Source organism: Leptidea sinapis, chromosome 26, assembly GCF_905404315.1.
Source record: "Leptidea sinapis chromosome 26, ilLepSina1.1, whole genome shotgun sequence".
NCBI lineage: Eukaryota > Metazoa > Arthropoda > Insecta > Lepidoptera > Pieridae > Leptidea > Leptidea sinapis.
In genome coordinates, this window is record NC_066290.1 from 6,702,101 (window position 1) to 6,714,928 (window position 12,828).

At 33.7% G+C, this 12,828-nt stretch overlaps 1 protein-coding gene across 1 annotated transcript; it reads left to right on the forward strand.

The window, feature by feature from the left end:
- Positions 1–1,019: 1,019 nt before the first annotated feature.
- Positions 1,020–5,670, forward strand: LOC126972567 (diphthine methyl ester synthase). Its single transcript, XM_050819423.1, has 5 exons — positions 1,020–1,250; positions 1,329–1,511; positions 2,992–3,163; positions 3,766–3,897; positions 5,407–5,670. The coding sequence occupies exons 1-5, from the start codon at positions 1,116–1,118 to the stop codon at positions 5,592–5,594; spliced, it is 810 nt and encodes a 269-aa protein (XP_050675380.1). The 5' UTR covers positions 1,020–1,115; the 3' UTR covers positions 5,595–5,670.
- The last annotated feature ends 7,158 nt before the right edge of the window (positions 5,671–12,828 follow it).

A 12,828-nucleotide genomic window follows, 5' to 3' on the forward strand; every position in this document is an offset into this window, starting at 1 on the left:
TTCTTTCAGAGTTTGAATTAAAACAAATACTTACATGGTTATTTACCAACTAACCGATTAACAAGAGTTTAGTAAAACCTTGAAATAATAATAAAATGGTGAAAACATACCGCGATGTAATCTCTTCCAATACACAAAAGGATCATACAAATAAATATATTATTAAATATTTGCTTACCTATTATCTACCATGTGATAGTCAACATAATATGATATATTTTTATTTTTTCTCGCATTTTTTATGCATACAATACAGTAACCAACCATATTAATAATATTATATCACTTTCTATGTTAAAATGTCCAAGCTTGCAATAAATGAAACAATACATGTATCGCGCTAATTCTTGTAACTTGTTTATAATCAGTTTCACAACGTACGCAATAAGAACAAGTGGCTAGTGGACACTCACACATGCCCCGGATCAATGGAGACGTGCAACCGTTTATAGTGGTTGTATGAAGCTTAGTCTGTAAGTGTGAAAAAAAAGGTACAGCTTTTTTAACTCATGTGTCATAGTGAGAGTCAGTATAATACTATTTTCAGTTTATTTGTAAGCATTTTGCATATTCTTGTTTTATACTCAACTATAACTTTATACCACGTTTATTTGTAAGGCCGTTATAGTTTATTTTTATTTTTAATCAATTTGTTTACACACACAATAATTTATGTTTCATTCTTGCTATTTATTTTTTTGTCCATACAAGCATTTATGTCATAATATGATTATATTCTCTTTGGTCCTAACAGTTTTCAGTTTATTTGTAAGCATTTTGCATATTCTTGTTTTATACTCAACTATAACTTTATACCACGTTTATTTGTAAGGCCGTTATAGTTTATTTTTATTTTTAATCAATTTGTTTACACACACAATAATTTATGTTTCATTCTTGCTATTTATTTTTTTGTCCATACAAGCATTTATGTCATAATATGATTATATTCTCTTTGGTCCTAACGTCAAAATCATTAATCATAATAAGCTGAGTAAAAATCACAAGTTTAATTTCTCTTTGGTGTTCTGTGTGTATGATGCAGTGCTAACTGTGCTTATTGCTTATATTATTTGTAAAGAAAAAATGAAAAAAAGTACAAAACATAATCCAAAATGTTTTATCTAGTTGGTTTAGGACTTGGGGATGCTAAAGATATAACCGTAAGAGGATTAGAAATCGTTAAGAAATGTAATAAAGTTTTACTTGAAGCATACACATCAATTTTAACTGTAGGTCAAGAAGTACTGGTAAATATACAAAATATTACATATTAAACGTGGTTTTGGTTTCTCTATTTTGGTTTGAACAATATTAAATTGTTTAAGGAAGCGTTTTATGGGCGACCGGTAATTATTGCCGACCGTGAATTATGCGAAAGTAATATCGATGATATCCTGAAGGAAGCAATTCATACTGATGTAGCATTACTTGTTGTTGGAGATCCCTTGGGAGCTACTACTCACACGGATATGTTACTGAGAGCAAAGCAGTTGGGAGTTGAAACAGAGGTTTATTTTATATTTATATATTATGGCTTATATTCTAACCCCCTTTCTTTAAACAGCTGCTTAGGAGTGTTTTTTCTCATTCTGACTTAGGTCAATAGAAGAAGACAGAGTGAGAATTAGCAATGCTTTAAGTTAGCAGACTATTATGAATAAGGGGGATAGATTACAGATAATATTGGTACTTACAGAAAACAGTTATGTGGAAATGTCAAGGAAACAAACTTTTAATGCTGTGATTTAGAATCCATTGGCACGATTTTTGATACAAAATAAAGGTAGGTTAGGTTAAGTTAGAACATTAATACATATGGGCGACAACCAGTATTTATAGTAATATTTCAGAAAACACAATCTAGATAAGACTCAGACTAATATACCGAACTTAAGTAATTAATAAAAATAATGAAATTGTGTTATTTAAATGTTATTTATTAATGTTTGAACATTTTGAGATTATGATATAAAATAAATCTAAATCTGAAACTAAAAGTTTCCTCACCCTGGGAGTGCTGGGGAGGATAAAGGGGACCCCCCTCACCGCCTTTCCCACCCACAAATTCATACCAATGGATTTAAAATTTTTACGACTTTTAAAACTAGCTGTGCGCAGAAGTTTCATCCCATATAATACAATAATAGTATTGTGTACTTAGTTTAGGTGTAGGATCAATATTTTTTAACACTTACCATTATACCAGCACTCACTGATATATTAATTTGCAACCTCTTTTCCATTAATTCCAATCAATATTTAAGGCTAAATGAGCACCTTAACCATACTGATCAGATCTGTCTCTCTAAGTATATCAAGAGCTGGCGGCTAATTAGGCCTGAAGTTAGCTGGATCTGTTCACAGACTTCACAACTAAACAGAAAATATGGCTTTTATTTGATGCTTTAGTGTGCAGCATGCTGGAAACGGCTATGTGTGCTTGTGGATTCCACATCAAAGTATTTTTTTATGACATCCCTGATTGTCATAAAGACTATATGATTTTAGCAGTTCATCTTGAAAACCATATCCCACAAAATTTATGGTGGGTACATTAAGGTGCAACACCTTCTAGAAAAAAGTAAAAGTGCAGCAGATCAAAGTTATGTGCAAAGTTTTCAGACATAATATAGATGTGCCAAGTTTGCATGATGAGCTGTGTAGAATCTTTGCACTGGATAATTATTGCTTGAGATGCAGACACAGATTTTCCGTGAGTCCAGTGTGTCTGTGTGTGGATCGGACCAACTCACCACAGACTCTCTGGCTCTCAACTCTCTTCTGGAATCCGCCCCTGATTGTGATATTTACGGATGAATGGCATTTTTGTGAAATATTGTCCTTGTTTACTACTCTTGTGTATGAATTAATGTTTTTTTTTAATTATTAGCTTGCTTTTTTTTTTAATTGGCTCAGACTTGTTTTTTAAAGTATTAATAATCCTTTATATTATTTTTTGGTTAAGATTTAAAGAATTATTTGTTTTAGGTAGTTCACAATGCATCAATAATTAATGCTGTCAGTTGCTGTGGATTGCAATTGTATAATTTTGGAGAGACTGTTTCAATTCCATACTGGACTGAGACATGGAAACCAAGCAGTTTTTTTGATAAGATTGTTGGTAATTTTTCAAGAAACTTACACACCCTCTGTCTCTTAGGTATTAACCTTACTTGCTTACTGCATTTGTATACTTTTATGTTAAAATAATTATTATTGTGTGTATAAGTACCTCCATATATGTTTCTCCTTCTCCTTGTTCGATATGCTCAAGACACAGTGGTTGTGATTATCAAGGAGTTTTAAAGGAGCAGATGTAATGCAATTTTTCGCCATCTCTTTGTTAGTCATATAAGTTCACTCTTCTGATTGATCTGGGCGGTCCATCACACAGTTGAGTGACCTTCTGTGCAATCTTATTCATTCAGCAACAAGCTGGTGTTCCAAGGACCTCGCCTTGGATTGTGTTCAAAGAAGGTGAGTATGTGAGACTGCCCTATCGCAGGTAGTAGGTTCAGACTGAAAGTTATAGGAAAATCCGAAACTGATTAAAATAGCTATCATTAGTTCATTCACGTCAACACATCGCTGCATCAGATGGAACCACTGAGAAAAGCACTTTATCCATTCGTCCTTAGGAGTGTCTTTGACGGCCTTTTAAAATGCAGTTGCCTCAACATCCATAAAATGTTTGCCTCTAAGTTTATTTTCGGGAATTAATAATAATGGCGGGTAAAATAACTTTGTTTTTTTCTGTTACAGATATTAAAGTGAAAGAACCTACAGAAGAATCCTTAACAAAGAAGATCCGACAATACATGAATCCAAAGTTCATGACAGTGAGTGAAGCTTCGTCCCAGCTGCTGCAAATTATTGAAGCACGACAAAATTCAAGTATGGCTTTGATAACTATTTCTTTATTAAATGAGATAGTTTTTTGTTAAGTAATAGGTATACAATGAAAACTTACGGTGTTACACAGAAATCTTTGTTGGCACTACAAACTGATGCAGAGTAAGTGCAAGACAGACATAACATTATGTCTGTATCGCACATTACTATCAATGACAGCTATCAATACTAACGCAAAAATCAGCTCTGTCCGGCACTGTGTTGTGGTATATGATTACCATTAATTGGTTCACATGTTCAAAATCTGTTCTTTTCACTAACTCACAAAATAGTTTTATAGTTTTGTTTGAAATGTACACAACACCATATAGGGATATTTTTTTATAAAGTTTATAAACTAAAATTCAAATATTTTTATTTAGAATAGGATGTGACATCACTTATTGAAAGTCAAAACATACCACCCATACCAAAACGAATGCCTCAGACCTGAGAAGAATGGGCGCAACTCAGCGGGCTTTCTTTTTCATCAAAAAAATATGTTTACAAAGTAATATTGTACAATTAAACTTATTATTTAATATTTTTACTTTAAACATTTTCTGGGATCTTGTTGAAAAAACATATACATCAATCCACAAAAGATGTAGCCGAGTAGTAGACATTAAATGTTATGTCTGTTTCTGGTGTTCACATTATGATTATGACAGTTTCTAGCAAATTCACATGTGCCTATGAAAATACATTACATTATCAAGAATATATCGAGAAGCAACAGTCAAGATGTTAATTTCTTTAAATTTTGCTCCCAATGATTCTGACAGGATAAATAAAAAATAAACAGAAAAAATACTGACAGGATTTTGCGAAAGCTTATTTTGTCGTCCATTTTGGATGATTCCAAAGAACTTAAAATTAATTTTTATTAAAATATTACTGCTCGACGGTACGTGGAATTAATTACGAAGATCGCAAACAAATAATATTTAGTCTCGAATTATAGTTTTAAAACCTAATTTCGAATTATAAATTAATTTATAATGATATTACCTACCTATACATTTTTTTTATCATTGATAATGAAGCAATAAATTTCGAATTTATTACTTAGTTATTTGCATCATATGCAGTGGCTCCATTTACGAAACAGGAAATGTTTAGGGCAATAGCCATGTTCCAAACTTGGGCTACTACGTGATATCTAGGTTAAAATCAGGTAATCGGGTGAAGTATTGAGTTGCCAAACTTTGAGGGAGAACACTGCACGAAGCTATCGTTCAAGGCCGTAGACCGTTCGTAAGTTTATAGGGGGTTGGTGAACATATTTTGGTCTGGGAAGATAACCAATGGTTGGTCTGTTCTGTTGTGCTGTTTACCAATCAGTCCAGATTCGATATGATTACGCGTGCGCCAAGTCACTGGTGTTTAGAGCGATTCCCGCAGGCATCTATACCACGACAGGACAATTATGGTTAGGGCGGGAATTTTTGTTCCGTAGTTAGTGTACTTTATTTATGCATTGCAGTAAATATGTGTGTTTTATTTTTACAGATATAACTAAATCGACACTAGTTGTGGGCCTGTCGCGAATTGGTTCACCTGATCAAAAAATAGTTGCCAGGAGTCTTGGTGAAATGCAGAATTATGACTTAGGTCCCCCGTTACAGAGTTTAGTAATACCAGCACCTGTATTACATCCACTCGAGCTTGATTATATAAGACATTATAGTGTTTCATAATGTAATAATGTAAAAAGAAATTCACTATATAAGATGACTTTATTAGGTGTATTAAATAAATATTTTATAAAGCTTGTGTTTAATATAATTTTATTATTTACATCATAAGAATTAAAACTATTTTTTTTTAAATTTTAATATTATACAAACTGCTGCCATTACAAATAATTAGTCCTCAAGCTACCAAAGACTGATATACAATTATATATATTTCAATTACAATTATTAAAAAAGGTACATTATTTATTATTTGATCTAAGTTGCACATAAAAATTATGAAAAATATACACAATAAACATAATCGGAATGTAAGTGTACAGATTTCCTTATTATATAAATTATACAAGCAATCCCTGTTCTATTTTAATTTTTGAATAAATACCTGAATGCAGCATTATTTTATTTTAATATACTTTTACGCCACAATGTTATACTTTTTTATGTTGCAAAAAATGAGAACTATATTTAGAATGCGCGCGCATACCTTTTGTTATCTCCCTCTAGTAAAGTGTGAAGTGATATACCTATATAGATATATTCCAGATACTTATTTAGCAAGTGAGTGAATACTTACTTAATAACAGGGCTGCACTGAAAATTTCGGCAATCAAGGAAATGACACAACATTACTGTTAAGAAGGTAGTAAGCCTTTAGCTTACGCACCTTCTTGGTAAACGAACGTTATAATTGTCAAATGTTTTATGTGTTGACATCTTTCTGAAAGAATTACTTTTCGATTCCTTATTTTTTTCATATTATAATTATATTATAAGTATATCATACTCGTGTTTACTTCCAACTCAGTTCATTATTCGTTAATATGGTAGCAGAGCGTTTATAGATTGGCATAGTTCTAATAATTTGACAAAATTGGACCTGCAGTCAAGATGGATAAATCTATTGCAGAGGTTTCCAAGATTCGAATTGGGGATTTAGATGCCAAGAAATTCAATACGTGGAAGTTTAGAGTTTTCATGGTACTAAATGGGCTACCAGGGGCAAGAGATGTGTTGGAAGGAAAGAAACCTAGGCCAACACTATTGCCTAATGCCACACTCGAAGACAAGACGAGGTATGAAAAAGAAGTACAGGAATACGATAAGCTCGATAGCGTAATATGCGTCCTGTTGATATCAAATCTACAAGATGACATACTAGAGAAAATGATGCGCTTCAACTACTCAAAAGATATATGGGATGAGTTACACAGACTATTCGGAGGTTGCACAGTAGATAAAAGCTACGAGTTGTGCCAAACTTTCTTCTCATACAAGAGAGACACTACGCATGATATGGCAAGTCATATTTCGGACTGGAACTGGAAAAGGATCTGCCAGATATTCTGTTAATCTACAAAATTCTTGATACAGTACCGCCGGAATACATGATGTTCAAATCAAGCTGGCTATTGATGACGAAGAAGGAATGCACAGTTGATAACCTGACTGTCCAGTTGTGTTCTCATGAGAAGGTTCTTGTGAAAGTAGAAGAAAACGATGAATGCAGCAGCAATGCTGACGCATTATGGGTAAAAACAGGAAGGAAGGAAGTCAAAGCTAACAGCAAAGAAGAAAGCAAGGTAGAGACGCGAAAAGATAAGAAAAGGTGCAATTATTGTGGCAAACTCGGTCACTTTGTAAGTAAATGTGAGAAATGGATAAGTGATGGAAGGCCAAAGAAGTCAAAAAATGACAATAAGAATGTCAACATGATTATCTTGTCCATAACGGCACGAGACTCAAACCAGACCAGATTTTGGCGAGACAACACGTCCTGAGGATGCCTCGTGTAGAGGCGAAACACGTGTCGAATTGTTTTAAAAACAAATATTGGCGGAATTAACACTAAAGAAAACTTAAATAATTTGTATAATGATGGATCAATTAAAATTGATCAAAAGAGTTATTAGAAGCGTCTCCTAGAGAGGTTTAACATGCAAAACTGTAAAGCTGCTGTGACACCGATAGTCAAAGACGCTACTTTACAAAATAATGAGAAAGAAGCAGCTCTATTCCATTATAGACAAGCAGTTGGGGCACTTTCTTATTTAGCTGTTGGGACAAGACCAGACATAGCTTACGCTGTTAGTGTTGTCTCAAGAAAATTAGACAATCCCAATCCCGAAGATGTGGTGACAGTGAAGAGGATCTTTCGCTACATAAAAGGGACCATTGATTATGGTATAACATACCAATATTCCACTGCAACAAATAGATGCATTAAAAGCTATAGTTATGCAGACCATGGAGGAGATCTTACCACAGGGAAATCTACTTCTGGAATGGTCTGTATATATTCGATAGGAGCAATCGCCTGGCAAAGCAAGCGGCAAACTACAGTTGCGATTTCCTCCACAGAGGCGGAGATAGTGGCAGCCAGCGAAACGGCCAGAGAGATCATATGGCTCAAGGGAATTCTGGAGTTTATGGTGACTGGGGATGTCTATGTAGAACTTTACCTAGACAGTGAGTCTCCGATATGCTTAGCCCATGACCCACCTTATGAAAGCCACCAGAGGACGAAGCACATTCAGATACGACATTTCTTTGTACGCGAGTGTGTGACTACAGGAAGACTTAAGGTCCTTAAAGTAGATGCAGCGAAACAGCTCGCTGACTTCCTAACCAAGCCGCTATTCAAGCCCCGGATAAAAGAGCTGAGCACTCTTATAGGCTTAGCCTAGCCAAAAATGAGACGGGATGTTAAGAAGGTAGTAAGCCTTTAGCCTACGCACCTTCTTGGTAAACGAACGATATAATTGTCAAATGTTTTTACGTGTTGACATCAGTTTGAAAGAATTATGTTTCGATTCCGTATTTGTTTCATATTGTAATTATATTCTAAATATATTATACTCGTGTTTACTTCCACATCAGTTCATTATTCGTTAATACTGCCATCACACAAAGATATAACAGGTAACGAAATGGCTGATAAGACTGCATATGAAGGTATTAAATATTCATTTATTTGATGTAAAAAATATAGTTTCCTGACTGATTGTCTCCAATATATTGACAATGAAATTCAAAAGTTATTTTTAGAAATATGGAAGAAAGACCAAGATAATACAGGAAAATGGTATCGCTGCATACAAGAAAGCATACCTGTTAGGCCCTGGTACAATGAATTGAAGGATTGCAGCAGATTTTATTACCTCGATAAATAGATTGCGTTTTGGCCTTAATACAGCGTCACACCTTGCAAGATTGGGTATTGTTGAGAATAAAATTTGCCCACATTGCAATTCAAATGAAGGAACTGTGGAACACAATGACGTTCTATACATATAGACAATGCAACTCATACAAAATCAAAGCCGAAATATGGCACATGCCACAAATGACACCAAAATAACCTTCAACTGCTATGTCTATACACTTCTGCGTTTACTCCAGTTGTTTAAAATATTATTGGTCAATATGCAGCATTGTAAACACTATTTCAGTTTCAGCTGCGTATTTTGAATTTAGAACCCGACTTGGACAGTGCCATCAGTGGAGTAGCAGTTAGGTATTTTTTTAAACTTTTACGTTCGTTCCGATCAAGATCTCTTCAGTCGGACGTTTTTTACGTTTCTAATCAAAAATCACACTCATATTATAAAGAGCAAAGTTTGTATGTTTACTTATTGGCTTGTGTTTATTTTTGTTACTTCTTTGCGTTCTAAAGGGATTTGGATTTAATACTATACGAGAGAAACTAATACTCAAATATAATATTTTTATTTACATCAAATAATTAGTTCTAGCACCAATTCTCTTTCATTATCTTGTGTACGGGAAAGCTGAAAAATAGTAGCATTTACATATTTGCGATGTAAATAAGTATCAATTATCACTTGGTAACGATACTTCCGTGGTAACGTGTAAATACTATGTAAGCCGTTCACAATACACAAAATACAATGTTACTAATCATTGTTCACCAGGTCTTTAAAAACAATTTTGACAAAAAAAAAACAACCGGCTTCAAAAACACTATTCCAAAACAATTGATATCATATAGACTAAAAGTTTAAAAATAATTGCGTATTTTTATAAAATCTTATTAAATAATCTTCTTCTAGTAACGATTATTGTTTTTATTGAATTTTAAGTGAACCTGAACTACACTAACTAATAATTGGTCTAAATTTGTATAGATCTAATAAATTTTGCAATGCAGCAATGAAAGTAAGTCGTTAAAGAGTTCCATTGATCATCATATTTTACTACGACAATTACTTGACCATAACGACGTTACGGTAGGTGACTGAAACATCCAGATAGCATAAAAAAGGTTCATGCTCCTAAGAATTGAAGAGTTCCGTTATTTTGTCATGGATCTCATAAGCAGAACCTTCAAACCTTATCTAAATCGGTTGGCGCGATATTGAGTTAAGTATTTGTAAATATGTTGCGCACATACCTATAGCAAATTTAAGTCTTTAATGGTTTTCTCATGGTTGTCATTGGCAGATCTAGACCAAATTAAAATAGGACTACACCAGCTTTCAAATAAAATTAAAAAGAATTATCAAAATCGGTTCACCCAGTCGAAAGTTCTGAAAACATAAAAAAAACAAACATACCGACAAATTGTGAACCTCCTCCTTTTTTGAATTCGGTTAAAAAGATCTACTCTATTGTTTTCAATTCTGACTGTGTCCTTTCATCTGTCCCATTCTGTCAACTGTCCACAAGCGGGTCTTGTCTGGGGACTTGTCAATTATTGTACCATATATAATGATAAAATATTTGCTTTAAAGGCATAAAAGGCATTTATTTTCTCAAAATTGATTCCTTTAGAATTCTTTTTGATGTCATTTCTTATACTACTAGATACTACTACCGCTTCGGAAACAAATGGCGCTCTGAGAGAGAAGAAGCGGCGCAAGAAACTCTCCCAGCATTCTTTTTTCTGCGCTCTTTTCAATAAAAATATACAATATTGTACAGTTATTTCTATCGCTATAAAATAATCACAATCTAGTCCCAGGCTGTCCGATCATTTAGATATTCAGCAGTGGAGTAATAGGATTTACGACAGAGCCATTTCTTTATAAAACATTTAAATTTATTTATAGATAATGCCTGAACAGTGGCTGGGACTTTATTGTAGAAGTGTATACATTTACCCTTAAAGCTATTATGTATCTTATGAAGCCTACTAGAATTAGTTACAAGCAATCCCTTATTTCTAGTGTTATATAATGAAAATCACTATTAAGAGCAAAAAGGTGACGATTTTTGTGAACATATATTAAATTTTCATAAATGTACTGACAATAAACAGTCATAATATTTATTTCTTTAAATTTTTCTTTGAGAGACTGTCTATAACCAAGCTGATATATAGCACGAACAGCTCTCTTTTGCAGTGCAAACACTATATCAATGTCAGCAGCATGACCCCATAGTAATATACCGTACGTCATGATGCTGTGAAAATAACTAAAGTACACTAATCTAGCGGTCGCAACATTCGTGTACTCTCTAATCTTTCTAACTGCATATGCCGCAGAGCTGAGTCTATCTGCTAGATGGGTAATATGTGGACCCCACTGAAGCTTTTTATCTAACGTCAAGCTTTATCTACCCAAGAAGACCGTAGTGTCCACAAGTTCCAATCTCTGGTCATTTATAAGTACGTTGGTTTGTACCTCCGCTGTGTTTGGTGTAATGAACCGTAAACACTTTGTTTTTTTACTGTTTAAGTGCAGATTATTCGTGTCAAACCAACGTACTATCTTTGAGAGTGCATTGCTTACCTCGTCATCAATATCCGCACGTCGCTTCACTTTAAAAATAAGTGAAGTATCATCAGCAAACAATACAATCTCATGGCTATCATCTACCACAAACGGTAGGTCGTTAATATATATAAGAAATAGGAAGGACCGAGAATAGAACCCTGTGGAACACCTATTCCCACAGGTTTACCCGAAGACCGTTTGCCATTTACATCGACTATCTGAACTCTTTCGCTTAAATATGATTTTAATAGATTTAGGGCTCTATTTTTCACTCCATAATGCTTTAGTTTTAGGAGTAAAGTTTCATGGTGGACGCAGTCAAATGCTTTTGACAAATCACAAAAAATGCCCAATGCATCCTGTGACTCTTCCCAGGCGTCAAAGATGTGCTCAATGAGTCTAGTACCCGCATTAATTGTTGATAAGCCCCTAGTGAAACCAAACTGATTTTTGTTCATTAATTTACAAAAATGCATTTGTAGCTGTTGAAGCAAAAGTTTTTCAAAAATTTTACTAAAAACAGGCAGCACTGAAATAGGTCTGAAATTAGCAGGGTCAAAAGAACTGCCCGATTTAAACAAAGGTATAACTTTGCTGTATTTCATGAGGTCAGGGAACACACCCTCATCTATGCATTCATTAAATATTATTGCTAATTCAGGTGCTATAATGTCAAGTATGTATTTAACAATATTAGTCGAATGGCCCCATAGGTCTTTTGTATTTTTTAGGTTAATTAATTTGAAGATTTTTATTATATCGCTACCTGTAACATAATTAAATTTCAAGTCAGTAGAAGATACTGGTACGTGTAATTTAAGCATATCATATGCTGCTTTTGGCGAAGAGTTAAGGTATTTGGTCGTGACAATCGGGATTTCGGAGAAGTATTTATCAAATTCATTTGCAATTTCTATTTCCGAATTTATAACGCGTTTATTAATATTTAAACAGATAGAGGTGTTACGGCAATTCGATCTACCAGTTTCATTGTTAATTACACTCCAAGTCGCTTTTACTTTATTATTACTGTTTTTAATTTTATCTGCAATGAAACGTGTTTTCGCTTCATGACAAACTATTTTAAAGAGCTTGGAGTATTTTTTTACCTATATTTTAAATTCTTCACTATTATTGTAATGTTTCTCATAATAAAGGTCATATAAGCGTTTACGACTTTTGTGGATACCCATTGTTGCCCAATCATTAAAACTATGTTTGTTGTTTACTGTCACCGTTACTGGAGTAAAAATCCTGTCAAATTCCTCACAGAAGGAATTGAAGACTAAGTTGTAGTGAAAATTAGCAGTTTCGCCACAGTGTAAAATGGTATTGTATTTACCAAATTATTTCTAAACCTCTCAAGACGGCTACCCGTAACTGGTATAATCGTCACCTTTTTTGGTCTGACATTGTCCAATCAATTTTATTAAATTACTTACGCTTTTTGCATATCTATCTTATATAAATAAAATAACTTTACCGATGATAAGTCA

Bases quoted from the DNA above. Each gene is read 5' to 3' on its own strand.
- LOC126972567 (XM_050819423.1), top strand. From the start codon at position 1,116: ATGTTTTATCTAGTTGGTTTAGGACTTGGGGATGCTAAAGATATAACC. The intron at 1,512-2,991 runs GTTTATTTTATA...TATTTGTTTTAG, and splicing joins AGTTGGGAGTTGAAACAGAG to GTAGTTCACAATGCATCAAT. The intron at 3,898-5,406 runs GTATGGCTTTGA...TTATTTTTACAG, and splicing joins TGAAGCACGACAAAATTCAA to ATATAACTAAATCGACACTA.